The sequence below is a fragment of the Aquarana catesbeiana genome, linkage group LG06 (assembly GCF_042186555.1).
Source record: "Aquarana catesbeiana isolate 2022-GZ linkage group LG06, ASM4218655v1, whole genome shotgun sequence".
NCBI lineage: Eukaryota > Metazoa > Chordata > Amphibia > Anura > Ranidae > Aquarana > Aquarana catesbeiana.
The window spans coordinates 243142482-243166525 of record NC_133329.1 but is presented as its reverse complement, the minus strand read 5'-3'; the positions used below and the strand labels follow the sequence as shown (position 1 = coordinate 243166525).

Below are 24044 nucleotides of genomic sequence, written 5' to 3'. Positions count from 1 at the left end.
GGGGGGAGGGGGGTGCAGATACCTGTCTAAGACAGGTATTTGCACCCACTTCCGGCATAGACTCCCATGGGAGTCTACGCCTCTTCCCGTCCCCACCGCGCTGTCTCCTGGGAAACACACAGCTCCCAGGAGAGAGCGGGGACCACTTGGGACGCGCAGCGCGACTCATGCATGCACAGTAGGGAACCAGGAAGTGAAGCCGCAACGCTTCACTTCCTGATTCCCTCACCTAGGATGGCGGCGGCAGCTGCCGAGAACCGAGCGGGTTCTCGGCGTCGCCTGCCGACATTGCTGGACCCTGGGGCAGGTAAGTGGCCATGTATTAAAAGTCAGCAGCTGCAGTATTTGTAGCTGCTGGCTTTTAATATTTTTTTTTTTTCGGCGGTGTGGGTGGACCCCCGCTTTAAAGTGGTTGTAAAGTCAGAAGGTTTTCTATCTTAATGCATTCAGTGTACAGCAGCCCCCTCAGCCCCCCCAATACTTACCTGAGCCCCCTCTCTATCCAGCCATGTCCACGAGTGCCTCGTCCACCCAGGACTCTCCCTCCTAATTGGCTGAGACACAGAAGCAGTGCCATTGGCTCCTGCTGCTGTCAATCAAACTCAGTTAGCCAATCAGGAGAGAGAAGGTGGGACAAACTGCAGCTCCATGTCTGAATGGACACACAGGGTTGCAGCTCGGCTCGGGTGCCCCCATCGCAAGCTGCTTGCTGTGGGGGCACTCAACAGGAGGGAGGGGCCAGGAGCTCCAGCCAGGGACCTGAGAAGAGGAGGGCTGCTCTGTGCAAAACCACTGCACAGAGCAGGTAAGTATAACATGTTTGTTATTTTAATAGAAAAAAACCTGAGACTTTACAATCACTTTAAAAGCTGTTTTTACATTTTCTGCACCTGTCAGAGACAAAGACATGAATTTAATACACTGGGCATATTTTAATATGCAGTTAGAAGAAAAAGGTTATGATACATTAGACACATGGATTTATAAGTTATTTGTAGATGACAGCAGCACATCAGCATTTTCTTTCTTGCGTTTTTATATATTTATGAAGTATAATTTGTACAACAAAGGGAAAATAATGAATTTTTTAAATAGTCGCTTATTGTTCAGTACTCCCTGAACTGAACTGACTCTGACTTCTAGAGACAAAATGATGACATTAAGGAAAGATTTACTACTTGCTATGCACCAAATACTCAAATATTGTGAATGTATGTTTTACTGTTAATTGTTGCATTATTTATCATCTTCAAGTGATTCTGTAACATTACAGAAAAAAATGCATTCACTTCACTGTTATTTAGGACTATGTCTACAAAAGAAAGAATTAGCTTTACAACACAGGAATTCTGTAAGGGAAGTCATTTGTAATTAATCAACCACGGAGAAGAAAAAGAATAATCAGGGGGTTGATAATTAAAGTTTTGATTAATTCATCCCAGTCGGTGCCTTAATTACATGATGTCTATAGTTGTGGTGATTACAGTGTTATCTTATTTGGATCACGAATATATAAATTACAATTCTGTTGATTCCTCTTCAGAATTTGCCTCCTGCAACAGAATTAGTGTTATTAGATCATCGCGTGTTACAGAGCTAGTATTTTAAAATTAGCAGAATTATCTGCCGGCAGATAATTTATTGTGTAATTTTTCATCTTTAATCATATTCCTTCGAGCAGATGCAATTCCCTAAATAATACTTAAAATGTATCTAAAGTCCAAACTTATTTTTTTTATGTTTTTGATTTCCCTTATTTTTAAGAAATGTATTATGACTTACATTATTGGTTGTTCCTTATTGCTGGTGGTGAACCTGCAAACTTGATGCATGTGACTGCTCAATAAATGCTGATATCAGTATATCTTTAACTGGCACTTTTGCCATTTATTAGTGCATGCTGATAATATTGTGCAGTTTTCAAACATAATGATAACCAGATTTTGTTGTTTGTGTATATCTATGCTTCAATCAGGATTTACAAAGGTAATTTAAGTGAACAATTCTGTGAATGCTTAACTTTTATAATTAGCTCCTCATGTAAAGTGAAACTGTCAAGCATGAAGCTAAATTATAGTGTTGTGGAACAGAATGAAACAATGTAAAAGTACTTTTTATTATTCCGTTCTATGCCATTGCCAAGTAATCAGCAGTTTTACAAATGCTTAAAGTGAAACAAAAAAATGCAAAATTCCTTTGAATTACATACCTGGGGGATGCTCTGAACCTGCCTACGAGGTGTGTGATGTATACAATATACTACAGCAATACTCCCAGAAAAAAGATTGTTTTAAAATGACAGCAAAATGACAGCTCCCAGCTGCTTCATCCTGTTTGTAAAGAAAACAGCTAGGGATTTCATTCTACTATACCAGATTCTTATCCTAGATGAGGGTCTCATAAAGATGTTAATTGGCGACCCCTACAAAAAGAATGGCACGGGCTCCCCCTAATTCATACTAGGCCCTTTGGGTTTGGTATGAATTTTAAGGGGGGCCCCACACAAAAAGAAAACGTTGTGAAGCCTCGCCCCTCCCCCAAAACTCTATCACTGGTTGTTAAGGACAGTGCCTACATCCACCAGTGTCCTTAACAACCATTGACTTCTAATATACAGTACATGTGTTCCGTCTGAACCTTAAACCAGTATTAAATCTAAAACCAAAAATGTAAAATATTGCAGTTTGCCAAACTTTAGGTGTAGTGGCTGCATTAGTTTTCTTTTTTAGGCTTTTTTTCCCTCTGTTTTAATCTGGTGATCTGGCCAGTAATACTCCTCCTGTATTAGAGGTCCTCCGCTCTGGATGATAGAACACAGGGGCACCTTTGGACAGCATCATTGTCAGTCTGGGGGAGAGCAGTGTTAGATGGACTAGCAGATTTAAAAGCACTAAGAAATTGAACTTGAACTCTGGCTAACAGTATATAAGCAGCTACAGCAAACAGTTTTTTTCCTTTTGGGATAAAGGTTTTGCATAACTAAATAAAAGCGGATCATTGCAAGTACTCCTGTCAGTGTGTAATAGTTTGTCTGATCCCTGTAACTTATACATCTGGAAAAGAGCTTGTTCTTTTGAAAAACAACATACTTACTGTCCAGATGAAAATAGAAGAAAGAAAGTCTGAAAAAGAAAACTAATGCAGCCATTACATCTACAAATTGGTAAACTGCAATATAATAAATGTTTACTTACAGCTTTAATACCACTGAAAGTTCATCCATTCCTTCTTCTGGGTTGAGAGTTAGGAGCTCGCAGTACTGTGCTGCAAAATCACTGCATCTGCTTGTTCAGATTTGCTGTTCCCATAACATTATTTATTATTAAATTGATCTTGTCAATGGCTCAGTGCGATCATATTGCTTTATTATAATGAACTACTGCATGTCTAATCTTTATTTTTTTCTTGTGGGCAATAAGGCAAGTTTACTAAATGAGTGGAGAATCACTCAAAATTGTGTGAAAAGCATATGCACATGATTGGATATTCAAAATTAACAGAAATACCATTTCCACACGATTGAATAATTAAAGTGAAAATTCACACATTTTTTAGTGAAGGTTCTCAAATTTTATTTTTGTAGACCAGATCTAATTTGTCTTTAAAGAGGAACTTCAGTCATTTTTTCAACTTTCCATCTATTAAATCTTCTGCCCTTGTTTTAACTTTGGATAGTAAAACATTTTTTTTCTGCCAATAAATACCTTATACAGCCCACTTCCTGTTTCTTGTCTGGTCATTAGCCTAGGCTTATGACATCATGCACAGCTCTCTCTCACTCTCCTGAGAGTTTGCCAAGAAGGGAGGGGTGATGAGTCAAAAGAGGGCCAATGAGAGCTGCAGAGCTGGAGGTGTAAATCCAGGTAGTGAACAGGCAACAGGAGGGAGATTTCTGCAGCATATTTGGCAAGTACAGAATCACAGTATATATAAAATAATATGCAAAGTGGTTGGAGGGAATCTTCAGATTGGCAAACATGTTTTTATTACAAATTATGTGAGCGGACTGCAGTCCCTCTTTAAACAATCCATTATGGCAGTGTAAGCAATGATTGTCTATGTAGTGTATGTCCCATACATGTAAAGTTTATTTCAAGTTAGTTTTTTAAGCTACTCAACTTGGCATTTTGTTTTCCAGATGCAAGTAAAAGAATGGACATTACTTTGCAAGCAAAATAATTTACCCTGTTCAGAGGACTTTTCTCTCACCAGCAGTTTGGGGGAACCTGTGAAAATCAGAGAGTGGAATATTGCTGGCTTACCTTCAGACAGCTTCTCTATTGATAATGGGATTATTATTTCGTAAGTAATGTGGTTATGATCTTGTAAAGTGTTGTAGAAATACACAGTTTAGAGTTCATAACTGTGAATAATATTCTCTGACATTTTCAGTGTCTAGGTGCATTGTTTATGGTAATCGGGTATTTTTGTTATCTTTGGTTATGCATTTGGTTGTGACAATGGCACCATTCAACTGATATAAATAAATGTGTGATTTACTGCTGGAAATACATGTGCATTGTACAAGTATTAACAATGTGTGAACTGACAAGACTGTTTAATTGTTTCCTGCATAAGTTATCCCTGACTGCAAAGCTACATCGGTACAGACACAAACAGCACTAATAGATATGAAATACCAATCTCTCAAACCAGTAGTTTCGGGTATTGATTTCAATGGACATGAGGCTTCTCCAGACATTGCCAGCCAAATGATAAATGACTGTTGTTGTTTTTACCATCATAAGCAAGTACCAGTGGTTTCTGTAATCCAGTTCCCCCCACCCTGCTCCACTCACCAAACATGAACTGTCACTAGATGCCTGAGAGCAGATAGATTGTGCCTTCATATCTGATCACCCCTCTAAGGCTGGTGAGACCCATGCTAGAGGTAGATCTAAACAGAACCACTAGAAGCTGATACATATTGCGCAAGCATGCTTTGCTGTTGTCATCATCAGGAAGTTCAGATGCTGCTGAAGCAAGTGTAGGGGTAACCTGGAATTGGGTACCATGAGGTATGTTGTTCAAAAACATGACAATATATACTTTATATATGTACTTTATGTATGTAGAGGTATGTAGAGTGCTTTGTCAAACTAAATGTTATCCAACTGAGGTTTATATTTTCTATACTTTTTAGGTTAAATACATAGCTAAAAATGTTACAAAATATTTCCTTTTTGACAATAAAATAAAACAATAAATTAGGATTATTGTTAGAAATTATGTAAAAAATAATATCTCCATATGACCTTGGCATAAAAGTAGCAGGGCCCACTCTAAGCTTCATTATAGCAACTGCGGGAAGAGGAGGAGCGCGAGGCATGTCGGGAGAAAGGGGTGGAGCCGAGTAAAGAGCGCGAATCTGACTGACTCCTCACAGGAATCCCCGGATATAGAGGTCACATTACTTTGCTGAGAGCCTGACTCCCTGCGGATCCATCCATCCATACCAAGGTCCCTGATGTTCCATCCCAGTGTCCAACCTCGGTTTTTCGATGGTCTGGAGTGAATGGATCTAACCGCTCACCCAGACCCTCTGTAACGGGGGGTCACGGGTCTCTGGTAAGCGGCCAGTCACTATATATGTGGTGGTGGATCCAAGCACCTTGTCCCAATCCAGCAGGACCTTCACTTCAATATAATTTAACACTCGGGTGTTCTACTTTTCACATTTGGACTCACACTTATTAATTTTTTTCATTGTTGCACATGAAGAATGCATTTTTGATGATAGTGTATTGATTATCTATATACGTCAATTTACATGATATATGATTTTTTTTGTTCACACACTTATTTTGGATTTATTTTAAAGGTGATTTGATTATCACTTGTATGCACATTTGTTTTCAATAGCGCGATTCAATAATTTTACAATATAAAAGTAGCAGGAACCTGTTATGGACCCCTTCTAATGCTAATGACAAGCTGATAATAATTTATGATGTATATGATGAAAATAAGCTAGTGGAAAATCAAGATTTTTCTGGCATTTTAATGATATTCATTATAACTTTACTCTTCTGAAATGCAATAATAGGCAAATATCAGTGACCATTATGATTCTAAATTGTTTTTAAAGAAAACCTGTTATGAGAACCAACAATATATTTTTCCTTTATCATCCATTGAGACACCCAAGAATTTAGTAAATTAGTAACATTTTTGACATGTGAGTTATACTGCCACCTTCAAGAGGATGGGATATTATTTTCCGGATTTGCTTCAGTGACTTGATCATCGCAACCCTTTTTAGCATCAGCTGCTCGGGTTTATAAGTTAGAAGAAGCCTTGCCTTTTTCTGGGGCCAAGTTGTTTGTGCACTACACAGTGCAACGTTTCTTTTAATAGACATACAGGACAGTCCTGCTGAAGTGGGTGACCTCGGTATATACTCCTTTATTGATGATAGAGGTGATTTTGTGGCAGAAGGGACCCATACCGTCAGCATAGATCCTGGGATCCCTATTAACATAGGGTTGTCCCATTAGAGTGTTATATAGCTTTTCGGCATGTGGCTGAAACTTTCTATATGCTCACAAGCATATTGGATGGATTTGGATGCATTTTGGATTTTTTATTGCTTTGTGCACAGTTAATAAAGAAATACTTTCACAAAGACTCCAAGCACACTCCTGCGCCATCCACACCAGATTTAGATTCTGGCTTTACCAAACCTTCACCTCTAAGTGTGCATGAGGTCCCTATTACCGTATCTGATTCAAATTCAGAGTCTTCACATCCTTCTTATGAAGAGCCTGTGTTACAGCAAGTTTCATTTGACTTAGTTTTACAAGGAGTCCTTGATACCTTGATGCATTTTATTGTACCCCGCAATTAGAGGATCAGCCTGTTGTTCCAGGCACTTTTTTTTAGCTATTATGGCTGCAAAGCTCTTCACAGGATATGTAGAGCTTTCCTGTACAAAGAATGAAAACAGACATACCATCATATCGCTGATGGTCTTACTTTAGGTGTTTCTGGATTTCTACCCATAATTTAGGGGCTTAGGATTTCAACTATCATTTGGATTCCCTACTTAAGTCTCAGTTTAAGTTATCTGGTGTAACTGTCTATTCCTTATTGGTGGTGACTCAGATTTGTGAATCTATGTCGGTGTGGATTAAGTCTCTTAAAGAAGATGGCCCTATTTCAATGAGACACCCTTGTGTTTTGGCGCTTGTAGAACAAATGGCTACAGCCCTGTGATTTGACTGTAATGGTCTCTTGCAAACCTCTAAATGTGTGTCTTGCAAGGGCATCAAGCCTGTTCAGGTGTGTAGGTTTCTGTGACTGTGTTCCTCGAATGCCAAGAACATGCAAGAAACATTTTCTTTGCTTACCATTTAAGGCCAGGCCAATTTTAATACTGACATTGACACTTTTCTACCTCAGGTAAGGAAATCCTGGGATGGAATCTTTATCTGCTACTGCAGTAGTATCTTGTAAATAGACCTCTCAACATTTGAGTCGCAGGTATTCAGGACCTCTATTCCACCTAGTCAGGCAAATAGAGGGCTGTTAATTCATCCAGCAGGGTTGCTGGGATGTTACCTCCTCACAGTTATCGATGCTTAAACTTCCCCTTATAGCTCTAAACCAGTGGTTCTCAACTCCTGTCCTCAGGACCCACTAACAGGCCAGATTTTAAGTATTACCTTGGGGAGATGCAGACTAGAATACTGCAATCACTGAGCAGCAAATTATATCACCTGTGATGTATTATAGTTATCTTGCAAACCTGGCCTGTTAGTTGGTCCTGAGGACAGGGGTTGAAAACCACTGCTCTAAACCCTTGAATTAGGTAGCTGCTTTTGCTGACTTTTCAGGGATTACTGCTCTCAATTTTGCTTTTTCCAAATTTGTTGGACACTCCGTACCCGTACAAAAAGCTGAAACTGTGAATAAAAGCTGTTTTCATGCACACAACTGAAATGTGCTCCACAGGCTAAGTGGTATACTGGAAAATGTTTCATGTTAGGATTAATTCATTATGTGATTAATGAAATTAATTAATTAATTAATTTAAAAATAAAAAAAAAAAACAGTGTGGGGGGGTCTGCTTCGGGGGACATTTACTTATATTTTCAAAAAAAGGACTTTTTAAAAGCTGTTTCTGTGTTTTTTACCCCATACTCATTCACATGTGGGGGGGGTTGGCGGGTCCTGGATGTCAAAGGGGGCTTCCAGATTCTGATAAGCCCCATGCCCGCAGACTGGGCCGGGGTTGTGGGGAGGATGGTCTTGTCCTCATAAACATGGGGGGGCAAGGTACTTTTGGGGGGGCCCCCTGCCCAAAGCACCCCGTCCATAGGTGTGCACAGCCTATTGCATTAGGGTGTGCACCCCAAAGCTCAAACACAGAGCAACATAGGCTTCTTTGCACATGTGAACCAATCCTTTTTTATTTATTTATTTTTATTTTTTATTTAAAATTTAATAATTTTAGATTTTGTTTTTTACATTTTTTTTTACATTTTTTAGCTGCCCTTTTGAGGGGCTTTGGTGAAATATCAGGGTTCTAAACGGATCCCTGATGTCTTACATTTAAGACTGAAAAAGGAGGACAGGATGGAGGTGCAGAGGCTAGAATTGACCCCCTACAGCTCAGCCAGAGGTTGAGGTGGAGAAGCCAGCAGTGCTGCAGTGGGAGGAACAAGAGGATCGATATCTGCAATAAGGCAATACAGCCGGTCCTACTGCTTGGAAGGTGCCTGGGTCCCCCTTTTGAACTAATAGAACATGGGCCGGTACAGGATTGCAGGCTGTACTGCCTTATCATTGGCCCTGGAGCACAGGGTGATTAGGGTGTGCCCTGGCACATCCAGCACACCCCTTGCACACGCCTATGACCCTGCCCATGTTGAGGGCATGTGACCTAGTGTAATAAATCCAAAAACTTTGCTATACCTTTTTCGGATTCATGTAGATTAGTTACTATGTCAATTTGGAAAAAGGAACATCTGAATCTCCGAAATTTTCGCCTGAAAATTCAAAGTGAAGGAACCAAATCGCACACGTCTACTGAGTAGGAAGAAAATCTTTTTAGCCCCTTACACTGGGTATCCAAAAGTAGAAGAAAGAGTTGGCTAGAATTCTATTCCAAGTATGAAGCAAAATATATTTTTGACACAGCAGCTCTGAAAACTCTGCAGGTGTCTGTGTTGTTGCCAAATTCTACATTTAAATAACAAGCAACTTTTTTTTTTATTCTACAATTGTCAGGAGCTTTTTTTTAAATGATGGACTGTGTCTGTGTTTGGTTGCATGATTGTACAGTAAAAATTGCATTTCAAATTTTGCTTGCTTGTGTATAAGGTGTTATTTGAATGCCAGGGGTTTTGAAGAGAGCTGACAGATCCAAAAAGCAACACTGCACTTTTCTATTTTAAGAAGCAACACATTACAGCCGAACAAGTTTACAGCACTTGCACTAAGCAACACTTCTTGTACCATTGTTATTCTTGTCGCTGATATTGATCTCTAAATCAGGTTTATAATCTTCTGGATTGGTTCCTGTAAAGTTTGGCAGCTTGTCTTTAATCAGTAAGCTTCCAAATAAAAATATTTTTTCAATAGCTTACTCAGACTAGGTTATATATTTCAGAAAATTTGGATATACTGTATTTTCACAATGTACTATTTTAAATGATTCCTATAAGAATGGGTCTTCATTCATTGACTTTGCAACCTTTAAAAATGAAAAAATATACAAATAATATATTTATGTCTTTAAATTAGGCTAGTATGAGTATCTGGATTTGACTTGATATTAGTCTCTTGCAATCCCCTCCAAAGTAGCACTAGGAGTCAGTCATGTGTCTTATATGCTTTACAACAACAAGCATATCCCAGCACTCAGTCATTGTTTGTGATCAAATTTTATTAAGTGGCAGGTAAGAGGGCAAAGGTAATTCACAGACACCAATTAATAATAGTAATTAAATACTAAATGGCTTGCGATATTAGACTCCATAAAGTCAGTCCTAGGAAGGGTCCATTGGTGAAGATAGTAATAGGAAGTGAAATAGATGGGTAATCAAATATGCTGGAGATGGAATGAATAGAAATCCTCAGCTTCTAGGCACACAGGCCAGAGTGATCCATAGTAGCAGATTGAGGAAGAATACTATGTCAGAATACAGGATTATTAAAAAGTATGAACTATTTATTCCAAAAATATATCCCCACTTGAAACAGAATAGTACAGTTTGCACGCAGAGGTAACTGGTAAGACAGATGGATGAAATGACGGGCAACTGCTGACAGGAGAATACATAGCAACAGTACAGCCGGACCTGGCAAACCAACAGCAAGCTGCGACATCCATGGCTGTCCTCCACGTAAACAGCAGGCACAACACATTTCGGGGGCCCTGCCCTCTTTGTCAGGTCTTGCCACTTGCTGTTGGTTTGGTGGGTTGGCTCTACTGTTGCTGGCTGTGTATTTTCCTGTCATTTTGTCTATCTGTCTGAGCAGTTCCCTCTGCGTGCAAGCTGCATTATCCTGTTTCAAATGTAAGTGATGATATTTTTTGGGAATAAATAGTTTATACTTTTTAATAATCCTGCGCCTTGGCACTCTGTGTTTTTTCTCTATGTGTTTTGTATGCAAATATGCTAATAAGACAAAAGGCAGACCGGAGGAAAGCGACCACAGTTTGGGAGGTAAGGGAAGAATAAACAAGTTATTCATCAGAATAAGGGAGCTGAACACATTCACAGGACATGGGCTGATTATGCGAATCCTGTTTTTATTAGTAAAGTTGAAAAGGCATCTGGTCCAGAAATCTTTGAGTATTTTAGCTGTATTGCAAAGCACAACTCTGTAAGAGTTATATCAAGCTTGCAAGATATCATGATCTAATAGAACTTCAACCATAGGTTATTAGAAGGAGTTGTTCTGAATGTAATGATTTAACATTTCTAATTTTGTTCACTAACATTGGCTAACATTGGGGTTGATTTACTGAAACTGGAGAGTGCAAAATCTGGTGCAGCTCTGCAAAGAAACCAATCATCTTTCAGGTTATTTATCAAAGCTTAAAGGATAAGTTCACCTTTTTAACCAAAAATAATAAATGCACTTTTTTTGCAGTTAAAAAATGTGCATTTACCATTTTTTTGCTTTGGGAGCCTGAAAAGCATTGCATCAGTGATCAGCAGATCGCTGATACCATGCAAGACTTCTGCTGACCTGTCAATGTATCTATAAAGTCCCAATGTGGTAAAAAAAGGTTCTGTGATAGCATCCGCCCCATCTGACACCTTTAATTAACCACTTCAGGCCCGGAAGAAATGGCTGCTCAATGACCAGGCCATTTTTTGCGATACGGCACTGCGTCGATTTAACTGACAATTTGCTGTCAAACAAAATTGACATTCTTTTTTTTTCCCACAAATAAAGCTTTATTTGGGTGGTATTTGATCATCTCTGCGGTTTTTATTTTTTGCGCTATAAACAAAAAAATAGCGACAATTTAAAAAAAACACAATATTTTGTAATACAAAACACAATAAATTTTGTACTTTTTGCTGTAATAAATAGCCCCAGTTTTTTAAACTATTTTTTTTCTCAGTTTAGGCCGATATGCATTCTTCTACATATTTTTGGTAATAAAAATCACAAAAAACATATATTAATTGGTTTGCACAAAAGTTATAGCGTCTACAAAAGTTATAGCGTCTACAAAATAGGGGACAGGTTTATAGCATTTTTATTATTGTTATTTTTTTTACTAGTAATGGCGGCGATCTGAGATTTTTATCAAGACTGCGACATTATGGTGGACACATCGGACACTTTTGACACATTTTTGGGTCCATTGACAATTTATACAGCAATCAGTGCTATACAAATGCACTGATTACTGTATAAATGTCTCTGGCAGGGAAGGGGTTAACACTAGGGGGCGATCAAGGGGTTAACTGTGTTCCCTATTTGTGTGTGTTTTAACTGTGGGGGATGGGACTGACTAGAGGAGATGAGAGATCGTGCTTCCCAGCTTGTAGGAACTCACAATTTCTCTCTCCTCTCCTCACAGAACTGGGATGTGTGTGTTTAAACACACACGTCCCTGTTCTGCCTCTCGTGCCCGCGATCCCTCGTGGCCGGTCATGAGCATCGGTAACCCGGCTGTGCAGTGGGCGCGCATGCGCCTGCTATCCTGCTTAAAGGGACTGACGTATAGCTACGACGGTTCACGGGATCGTGCCGACCTGCCGCAGTATAATGACGGCAGCTGGTCAGCAAGTGGTTAAGTGTTCCCGTGACAATCACCTCCACCATAGGCAAAATGCTAGCTTACCAGATAGCACGGACCTTCTATCATGGAAGGTCAGTAGTGCTTGTGGCTCTAAACCCAGCCAGGGCCTTTGGACGTTCCAGGAACCTCTTAGGGCATGTAGAATCACCATCCAGGTAAAAGGCTTGCCATACTATAAAATTCCTTAAAAGCTTTATTAGAGGCTTGAAACACTTACATCATGAAGAACATGTAATCGCATTAGGAACAAAACAAGCCAGCCGGCTAATCGCAGCTACCCGTTCGAGAAGCACGGTTACGTCAGCACGTCGCTCCGCTCTACGCGTTTTGACATAAGATGACGTTGTCTGGGGCACAGGCAGTGCCCTGAGTCCCCGCATTATATACTGTACAGCCATTATATACAGTACAGCTTGGTGTCTTATTTATTATTAATTTTAGCACAACTCTGTTAATGAATTTCTGACTTGGGACTGTACTATATCTTTCCGTAGAATTTGTGGCTGTTTTTTTATGTTTATTTTAGTACAATTGCGCAGTTTTTTTTTTGCTCTCTCAATGTATCTCTTTACCTCGTACGAGCAGACAGTTACTCACTGACAGGAAAAATCAATGAACTACCTGAGTGCTCAGCAATGCCATGGTAGTTCATTGAGACCTACAAGCTGACAGCTGCAAAGGCTGTTGAGACTTGTAGTTTCCCATTTACAGAGGACTATGAATGAATGACGTAGTTGGTGGGCAGAGCCCCACATGGCCACATTAGTTTCAAAGACTAACAATGTGCGCCCGGGGAAGATGCCCGCCCGCTGTCACTGGGGAAGGAGGGGGGGGGAGGTGAATGGCTGCAGCTGCTGGAACATTTTACATTTTACCTAAATACGGGTAGAACATGTTCCAAAATGTGAACTTATCCTTTATTTGAACAAGCTGAAGTTAGAAGCATATTGGCTACCATGACCAGTTGCACCAGATTTTGCACCCTGCAGCTTTAGTAAATCAACCTCATTGTGTCGATTTGTATCCCTTTTTAAAAAAAAAGAATATCTGTTTACATACCATAGGTTTCTTTGCAAATTTGTGGCCAATTAGTCTACAGTTTTATCATTAATACAGAGCGTGGTTGGAGTTATTATATTTCATGAGTTACATTTACTCAGTTCCTAGTGTAGTTTACAAACAATTTCCTTTCAAACAAAAGCAATTACAATTTAATTTTCACTTTTATAAAGTTCATTTGAAATAGTGACTTGATAACATTCACCTTATCTTTAATACAAAAGCAAAAGTTTACTTATCAGTGTTATCTTCATTTGAATTATTCATGCTTGCTTTGATGAGATAAGAAAGTGATTACATTCAATAAGCCACACTGAAGAATGAATGCTTATGTAATGTATAAATAATTAGTGCTAAGTATTTCTATGAATGCATTACAGGAACGCCAGGCGATGGCCTTTGATGATTGATCCACAGGGTCAAGCAAATAAATGGGTGAAAAATATGGAAAAAGCCAACAGTTTACATATCATTAAGCTTAGTGACCCTGACTTTGTCAGAACACTGGAAAACTGCATTCAGTTTGGTACACCGGGTGAGTATATTTGTAAGCCATGACATGGACATTAAATTGTTAAATTTGTTAAAACTACAGTTACTCTAAAAGTGAGCTGTACTTTTTTCCTTTTCATTTTGTACTTCTCATTAATCACATTAAAACTGTAATTGCTGTGTGAACGGCAGGTGGTGAAATCCGCATGTTCAAAATTTCATTTGTGGAAAGTTCCCTTAATTAGTTCCTTTTAATTGTTCTGTGAAGAACTGCATATTTATGTATTCATTAAATGATTTCCCTTGATGCAGCTGTTTGCTTAAAAAGCCATAGCTTACACAATGAAAAACATGACCTGTGTGTAGAGAGATGGATAGATAGACATATGTCCATCCAATTCGACAAAGGAAAAAAAAGCTTTCCTTACAAACTGTAGTTGATTCCAAGGGATCCTTATAGCATGTGGTCCAATTTTGTTTTCAGAACAAAACTATCTACTAGAAGCAGTTTCTAAGCAAGACTATTACACATTTTATTTCACATGCTCATGAACCTTTGGCTGGTTTCACAGGGACATTCAGTTTTTTTGTAAAAAAACTGTTAAAAAACGGATACAGATGTCAATTTTTACATCCGTTTTCTTATACACTGACATCCATTTTTTTTACAAAACAAAAAAGTGACTGAACTGAACTTCAAATACTATATATATATATATAAAACTGGTTGCTAAGGAGGGGGCCGCGTCCTTTACAACCGATGAGTCATCAGCTGTCAGCAGGGAACCCTGACTGAATGTAAAAAAAAAAACTTGCTGGCCAAAAAAAAAAAAAAACGCAAAAAAATCACGTGGGGTCCCCCCTCAGGTCCATATCAGGCCCTTTGGGTCTAGTATGGATTCGGCGGGGACCTCTCCCTATGCCAAAATAAAAAAAATTGGAATGGGGTCCCCCCTGAAATCCGTACCAGACCCTTATCCAAGCATGCAGTCTGGCGGGTCAGGAAACGGAGAGGACAAGGGAGCGCCCCCCCCCTTCTGAACTATACCAGGCCGCATGCCCTCAACATGGGGGGGTGGCCTCTTCCCGACAACCCTGGCTGGTGGTTGTCGGGGTCTGTGGCAGGGGGCTTATCGGAATGTGGGGGTCCCCAGATCCCAGGCCTCCCCACCATGTGAATGGGTATCGGGTACATACTACCCCTACCCATTCACCAAAAAGGTAGTGAAATGTAAAAAAAAAACAAGAGGCGGTTTTTGACAATTCCTTTATTAATAGCTCTGTCTTCTCCTGGTGCTGTCTTCTTCCCGCCACCGCCTTCTGCAGTCTCTCCCAGTGCCTTCTCTCCCACTGCCATCTTCTCCACCTGCCACCGTCTTCCCCGATGCCTTCTCTCCCGCCGCCGTCTTAATCTTCCTCGCCACTGGTTACCCACTAAAAAAATGTAAAAAGCCGCTGTTCTTCTGTTGCCGTCTTCCTCTGTTGTGTTGTCTCAGGGCAGGATTCCAACATAACGACCCCAAACACACCTCCAAGATGACCACTGCCTTGCTAAAGAAGCTGGGGGTAAAGGTGATGGACTGGTCAAGCATGTCTCCAGACCAAAACCCTATTGAGCATCTGTGGGGCATCCTCAAACGAAAGGTGGAGGAGCACAAGGTCTCTAACATCCACCAGCTCTGTGATGTCATCATGGAGGAGTGGAAGAGGGCTCCAGTGGCAACCTGTGATGCTCTGGTGAACTCCATGCCCAAGATGGTTAAGGCAGTTCTGGAAAATAATGATGGCCACACAAAATATTGACACTTTGGGCCCAATTTGGACATTTTGACTTAGGGGTGTACTCACTTTTGTTGCCAGCGCTTTAGACATTAATGGCTGTGTGTTGAGCTATTTTGAGGTGACAGCAAATTTCCAATGTTATACAAGCTGTACACTCACTACTTTACGTTGTAGCAAAGTGTAATTTCTTCAGTGTTGTCACATGAAATGATATAATGAAATATTTACAAAAATGTGAGGGATGTATTCACTTTTGTGAGATACTGTATACTGCTTACAGGGTCACTATGGCCCTCAAAGAATGAAAGGTCATATGCGCTTGTGGGATCAATCCCAAGCAATCAAGGTAAACTTTAGCTTCTTCCTCCTATGTGTGAAAGGCAGACTCACAGCAGAGACCAGAAGGGAAGCGATGCCTCCTAGAGTAGTAAAATATGAATTTCCTTTTTATTAAAATGAAAAAGGTGCACCCACATGATAATATACAGTACCATCAAGAATAAATCATAATAAAAGCAAGTTCTGATCCTCCAGCCACTGTCGATATGTGTGATGACATTGCACGTCACGTCAAACGCCATTCAATGCATTTCATTCCACAATGATGCCATTGTGTGACATAATTCATTGGACGGAGTTTGACGTGACGTGTAACGTCATCCGGCACAGAGGCCGCGGCCGGCAGCAGTTTGTAGTGAGAACATTGATTAGGGTAATAGCATTGTTCTCTACTAGCCTCATGTAACATTTTCCCGAGTTCATATTGTCTTCTGCAACATGTCCCCAGCCAAAAATCTAGCATTGAGCCTTGCATAGTGAGCGTGCATACAGGCTATGGCGGTTGAGAGCATTACTTATTGTTTTCTTTGAAATAATTGTACCTGCTAATTCCAGGTCTTTCTGAAGCTCTCCACAAGTAGTCTTGGCTCTTGGACAACTCTTCCTTTCACTCCTGTGTCAGAATTCTTGCACTGTTCAGTCAATCACTGTATCATCCCATTATTATCTACTCTGTCATTCAACAGTAGGGACTGTAGCACCTAACCACACATGTGTTTAACCCACAGTGGAGGAAGAATCCAACCATGACTGCCATACTTTATGAAATTTTTTTTCACAACCCCTTGACCTGTACGTTGCTCTGTAAAGATGGATCACAGAGTTCACCAGACACCTTCCAATATGACAGTGTAGGAGCACCTGATTTTTTCCATTTTAGCAAAATAGTTTTCCTACCATAGAATAACCCTATATTTAGTAAGGTGCGATGTGCGAAAGAAGGAACCACCTCCTCTACCAAACCTAGAAGGCAAACCCTAGGTGTCATAGGGACACTAAGGACCTCAGAGATACAGTAGTTGATCCCAGACCAGAAACTCTGTATCTGCGGACAGCTCCAAAAGATATGTTCCGCATTGGCTGGGGAGAATGAACATCTTCAACATTCACTACTAGATGAGGGGTAGATGTGGGACACCCTGGCAGATGTATAATACATTTTGTGTAGGAATTTAAACTGGATCAGGTGATACCTGGCAGACACCAAGTGCTTGAAGGGATGATCCCACATATCGTCCCAATCTTCCCCCTGGATATCTGTGAGTTCCCTCTCCCACTTTTCGCAGCATCTGGATACCCCTGGAGGTGTTTTCTTAAATAAAGATTTGTACATTGTTGATAGTGGTTTAACCAAATCGGACAAAAGGCCCTCAAGAGCTGAAGGGAGATATTCTACCTTCTGACTACAGAACTGCGCCTGAAATGTGTGGCGCAGCTGCAGATAGCGAAAGAAGTATGAGTTGGGTAAGTCATGTCTTGCCTTTAATTGGTCAAAAGTAATAAGGTCACCCTCCCTGGTGATATCTCCCAACACCTTAACACCCCTAATGGCCAAAATCATGAGGTCCTGTAGGGAGCAAAAATTAGGGAAGTTTGGGTTCATCCACATGGGGCAGAGGGTGTAACTCCCACACAGCTAGGAGCCTTTATAGTCACTTTCATAGACTCAGTCAGAGGTAAGCTGGATTTTGGGCCCCTGTACAAGGCTAGTCATAAACTCTCATATGACCCCAACTGCGCAGCTTCCAGGACTGTGGCAGAGTCCCCATCCTCCGTCAACAGCCAACGCCTAGCAAAAACCATCTGACCCGCTAGGTAGTACTTGTGCCAGTCCAGGAGTGCCAACCCACCTTGTCCCCAGAGTTCCTGCAATACTTTGATGCCTATACGAGGCGACTGGGGGGACCACAGAAAGGACCCAATGATACTGTTTAGTTTTTGAAAATATGCTCTAGGAATCCACAGAGGGGAATGACACAAAAAGTATAGAAATACTGGCAAAATCTTCATCTTGAGGAGGCTGACCCAGTAATAATAAGGACAACCACTTCCATACCTGGGTTCTCTGATTAAGTTGTGCTACCAGTCGGTGAAGGTTTAGGGGCATGTAATCCTGAATGTTGGCAGAGATTTTAACATCCAAATAAGTGATGGAGGAGACCCAATGCAGTGGAAGGCTATCATTAGTCAAATTTTTCGCTTCAGGACGCAGCGGTAGTATGGATGACTTGCTCCAATTCACCCATAAGCCCGTACAGGAGTCAAATGTGTTGAGTAGTAATAGGGCCGCTTGGAGAGAAGGTCCCGGATCCCTGAGTAAGAGGAGCAAGTCATCAGTGTATAATGCAAGACATTCTTAAATATTTCCCACCCTAATTGCTCCTACCTCTGTGGACTGCCTAAGAGCTCTTGCTATGGGCTCCATCATTAGAGCAAAAGGAAACGGGGAGAGAGGGCAACATTGCCTAGTGCCTCTACCCATTGCAAAAAAATCAGAGAGGGATAATCCCAGCCGAATTGCTGCCAGAAGGTCACTATATAACAATGTGATCCACCAGCGGAATCCAGGGCCAAAACCCACACTCTCCAACACCTTATGTAAATATTGCCATATAGGCCTCCATCATAGAAGCCGAGAGGGCCCCATGTTCCAAACAATGAGCGAAAAGCATGTTCAGTCTAGGGGCTAACTGTTTCATGTATACTTTGTAGAAGTCTGCCAGAAATCCATCTGGACCCGGAGCCTTCTGGCTAGGATGGCCGCTTCAATTTCCAATATTGAAATGCTATCATCTAAGAGAGCAATATCAGAATTTGACAGTCTAGGAAGGGAAAGGCCTTGTAGTAACTCATCCAAGTCTTGGGAATCATATGAGGGAATAGGGGAATATAATGAAGAGAAGTAGTGTACAAATTCATTCAAAATATCGTCCGGCTCTGTAACCAGTACCCCACCCGCGTTTTTTATAACTGGTATGCTAACAGGAGCTTTTTGGTCTGCCACCAAGTTGGCTAATAGCTTGCCATTCTTATCTCCTTCAACAAAGATAGACTTTCCCCTCTGCCTAGACTCAGTATGTGCAAGGTTCGTAAAATGTAGTGACACAGAGAGCCGCGTCTCCAGCAGGGACACATAGTTAGCCTCTGATGGGGAGTCGGCGTGAATTCTCACACTTTCTCTTTCTCTGGCCAGAAGAAGCTCATCCTCCTGGTTATGTTCCTTCCTGGCTGCCTTTATGGCAGAGATACACTGTCCTCTTGTCACCGCCTTAAATGCCTCCTGTACCAACCAGTATGCCTCCATGGAGGATTGTACTTGGGCGACTACCTGATCTTCCTACAGCCACCCTGGCGATAATTTACAGCCTCCCCTCCTCCCCCCCAATGGAAGAGTCAAGGTGACAGAGTGGATTATGATCCGAGGTTCCCCCCTCGCTAAATATTCAGAATCAAGTAGATACCGTAGCAAGGGAGCGTTGCCAAATGTTAAATAAATTCTTGCCGAGGATTTATGCGATGAAGATAAATGAGAATAGGACGTGACATTAGGGTGCTTCCAATGCCATAGTTCAGTCAGAACTGACATGGATACCCAGGAGCAGAGGTCTACCGAGGCTGGCCTATTGGCATTGGAGGAGTTTAATGCAGGGTCCAAAATAACATTAAAATCTGCCATGAGTAGCATGCGGAGATGGACATAAGGTGCCAGTGTAACTAACAAGTCATACAGCAATTGTATTTGGAAAGGAGGGGGTAAGTATATGTTTATCAGCAAAATTCAATGAGAAAAAATGTCCAGTATCACAGCCACATATTGACCCCCCCTCGGATCCAAAAAAAAACACCTGGTGTACTATACACGGAACTGACTTGCTGACCAGTATGGAGACCCCCCTAGCATATGTGGAATATGTGGAATGAAATGCCTTTTGAATCCAAGGTCTGTGTAGGGATAGAACTCTACTTTCCTCCAAATGAGTCTCAAATGAGTCTCTTGCAGGAGGATGATATGTGGCTTGACCTGTTTGAGGTACTGGAACACTGCCACCCTCCTAAATTTGTTGTTTAGACCCCTCACGTTCCAAGATACTCAGCCTGCTATCCATTGGAAAAATTTAAAGTGCATGAGAACCAAGGAGGATCAGCTAGTGGCCAGAAAATAGACTGAGAAAACTCATATAAAGACATGCAATGCATAATTAAGATTAGTGTAACATTAGTGTAGAAAACATGTAGCTGGTCGGTAAACCCCCCTGCTGTTATACCAGAAACTACTAAACTAAAAAAACAACCAAGAATCGTCATGTATGCAACTTGATCCCAGAAACTAAAAAACCTGAAGTATCCAACTTTAAGTGTCTAAAGTTCGGCAGTTCTAGATGAAAACTTGCATCTTCAACACGAGATTCCTTGCTTAAACAAGTGATTAACTGGTGCAGCCTTCTAACTGCAGGGCAGATGTGTGCACCATAGACGAGGGGGGTGTAGAAAGACTAATGCCGCGTACACACGATCGGAATATCCGTCAGAAAAAACTTGGATGGTTTTTCCAACGGAATTCCGCTCAAGCTTGCCTTGCATACACACGGTCACACAAAAGTTCTCTGAACTTTCGACCGTCAAGAATGCGGTGACGTACAACACTACGATGAGCCGAGAAAATGAAGTTCAATGCTTCCGAGCATGCGCCGAATTGTTTCCGAGTATGCGTGATTTTTTGCGCGTCCGAATTGCATACAGACGAACGCATTTTCGGATAGGTACTTTTCCTGACCGAAAAATAGAGAACATGCCATCAATCTATTGCTGGCTGGAATTCTGCCAGCAAAAGACCGATGGAGCATACACATGGTCGCATTTTCCGACAAAAAGCTCTCATCGAAGTTTTGCTGGCGGCATTTCCGATCGTGTGTACGCGGCATTACAGTTCTGCAGTGATTTGCGCTCAGTGAGTGTCCCGGGCAAAAAAAAAAGAAAAGAACGCAGGTGAAGAGCTCCAGTCTGGCGCCTTCATGAGAAGGAGAGATCAAAAAAAGAAAAAACAAGCAGAGAAATGATCAGGTACCGTGGAAAGAAAACGTGCAGAAAGACATCATGGGTTTTGATCTAGCCAATCACAGGCATCTTGTGGAGTATCAAAAAAATTTCACAGCACCCTTGTACTGCACCCGAAGTCGGCTAGGGTAGAGCATGCTGTATTTTAATTCTCTTTCTATGAGCCTTCTCCTGACATCAGTAAAGGAGCAACGTTTTCTTTGCGTCTCAGCAGAAAAATCTGGGAATAGCATGATGCGTGCATTCTCAAACTTCAAATCCTGATGCTTTCTGGCTTCAGCTAGTAGCATGTCACAGTCTCTGTAATTAAGAAACCTGACCAGGAATGGCCGTGGTGGGGAGCCTGAGGGCCTCATTCCAGTGGGGACTCTGTGTGCCCTCTTTACAACATATGTGGGTGGGAGATCTCCCAGAGAAAGCAGGTTTTTAAATAATTTTTCAGCAAATGTAGGTGTGGCAGACCCCTCAGCCCCCTCTGGCAAACCCGCCACCCTCACATTGTTCCTTCTTTGTCTGTTTTCTGTGTCATCTGTTCTGTGTTGGAGCGATCTTACCATATCTCTAAACTCCCCCAGCTGTGAGACTTGGGTATGGGAGACATCCTCCACTTCAGATATGCGATCCCCTGCTGTAGTAAGTCAGTCTCTAATCTTGTCTAAGTCGTGCCTGATGAGGTTGTACTCGGAGGCCAGATAATCTATGCATCCCACAAGCTCAGATTTAGATGCCGCAATTGCCTCCAGGATCGGTCTGGTAATGGCCTCGGTGTCCACCTCAATCTCCGGTGGTGTCGGTGAGGAGATCCCCAATTTCTGGGACACACTGCATGTCGACTGCTCCAACCTTGTGGTCTGCAGTCTGGCGCGCTGTGTACCAGACACAGGAGCCAAGATGGCGTGGCCGCCATGCTGGGTTGGGAGCGGAGCTGTCTCTCTGAACCAATGGAGGCTGTGGGAGCGGCTCTTTCAGCTTTTTGGATACTGAGGATGGCATCCCCTTGCTCATTGTGGTCTCCGCTAGCGCTGCAGGGGTAGAGCTTTGGGTAGAAATCAGTTAGACCAGCTTAAATCATTGTAATATTCAGGAGGATAGCCGGAGCTCTGGGAAGATGCGTCCTGCCTCGATCACATCCAGTCACGCCCCCACGTGTTCAATACTTATTTTACCCGCTGTATATTATATATATAATATGTATATATATATGTGAACATTATGTGCAGCCCTTTGGTGATGTCAGGGGCCACATTTCAGGCCCCCTTCAGCTCATAAGTTGACAAACACTGGGCTAAGGCAATGGACTTTCCTTAGGGTCACGTGGGTGGAGCCACACCTATTTGTGCTGACATAGGGGTACTCCAGAAAATTTTGTTGGATTTTTCTGTTCTCTTTCCAATTCTAGTTTTTGTGAACTGGTGGCCAAAATTGCCTGCGTATTTAAGAATGCTTTATGTAGGGGCAAATGTAGGTCTTACTTTTGAGAGGCAATGTTTATTTTTGAAAAGAGCTTATCTTGCTAGCATTTTATTCCGTAGAGTTACATTGCATGTTGATATTAAATCAGACATTCAGTTTTTTCTCTATTATAGGGTCCATAAATTTCTTCCACCACTCATTATATGTTTCATGTGTGATTTTAGCTCCTAAATTCATAACTCTACATTGAACCTAATGTGTAGTTATCAAACATAGAAACAAAGGAGTTTCTCTAAAACAACTTGTAAATGCAAGACACTGTCAATATTTGATTACAATAAAAGCCTGCTAGCAGACTTCATATTATTTAGCACTACTTGAAGCTTCTCTAAAGCCTACTGAAGCCTGCTAGCATACTGCAAAGCATATCGAAGCCCATATGTACAGGGCCTTGGTGTCTGTGTTGTTGTTTGACTCATATTCTTTTTATAGTTCTACTAGAAAATGTTGGAGAAGAATTGGACCCTATTCTTGAGCCACTTCTACTGAAACAAACATTTAAACAAGGAGGCAGTGTGTGTATTCGCCTTGGTGATTCCACTATAGAATATGCTCCTGATTTCCGTTTCTACGTTACAACTAAACTGAGAAATCCACATTATTTGCCTGAAACTTCTGTCAAGGTTAGTTCATAGCTCATTTTAGATAGTAGATGTATTTCATTTTTCAAATATAATAAAAGGTAACGCCCCTTTCTTAGAAAAAAAATTTGCAAAAAAAAAAAAGATAGCACATACAATTACTACACAAGTCATATTGTAATTAAATGTTATTAAAATGTATTTTCTGATTCAAACTTCAGCACTGTAATTTTGTGTGAAATGCAATGCTATATGGCAACCTTGAGGCATTCTGTACAGAATCGGTGTATGGAAGGCCTCCAAAAAAAATTAATTTCCTGCTTGTGTGATTGGCTTAGAACTAAGATACAAGTCAGATTTTGGGAATCCCCTGAAACAAAAATGGCATTGTTGGTGAGATACTACCAAAGGGAAATCACCTCTAAAGTGATGCAGTCACCGCTACTTTCCTCATTAGAAACCTGCAAGTGCGGCAGCTGATTGATAATTATACAGTCACTCCCATTCGCATTCACTTTGCACATGGACACAGACAAACAGACAAACATCTATTTCTTCAGAATAAGAAAAGGTAGGAATCTGCAACAAAGTTTGTAAAAATCCTTGCAATGTGCATTGATCACCCAGAGGGGAATGTTTTTTTCTCAACAAAAATGGAGTCACTCTTTAAAGTAAATCTGCCATGAGATATACATAGGGATGCCAATCATAGCGATACCAATGCTGATCTCCTTTTGAAATTGTTAGTACCTTGGCTCATATGCTGATTTGCTGGCTTCAATGCTTTCTGAATCATTGGCCCAGAACATGTAAGCAGATAAGGAATCTTTATCGGCATAGTTCTAGGTCAGTGACTCAAAGTATTGACAAAAGGGTCAGCATGACTGCAAGGCAACTAGCATTTTCAATAGGAGAGGTCAGCAAAGGCAACTGCCTTGCTGATCTCATGACAGGTTTCCTTTAAACTTTAAGTGTTGTTGATTCCATATGGA

General features: G+C 41.1%; 1 protein-coding gene across 2 annotated transcripts in view; it reads left to right on the top strand.

Moving 5' to 3' along the window:
- DNAH7 (dynein axonemal heavy chain 7) overlaps window positions 1-24044 on the top strand; it is a 607644-nt gene that overhangs the window by 397407 nt on the left and 186193 nt on the right. For both annotated transcript variants that reach the window (XM_073633106.1, XM_073633105.1), the window contains exons 46-48: window positions 4139-4302; window positions 13711-13865; window positions 22904-23094. In XM_073633106.1, coding sequence (XP_073489207.1) covers window positions 4139-4302; window positions 13711-13865; window positions 22904-23094 — 510 coding nt within the window. The remainder of the gene's footprint in view (window positions 1-4138; window positions 4303-13710; window positions 13866-22903; window positions 23095-24044) is intronic.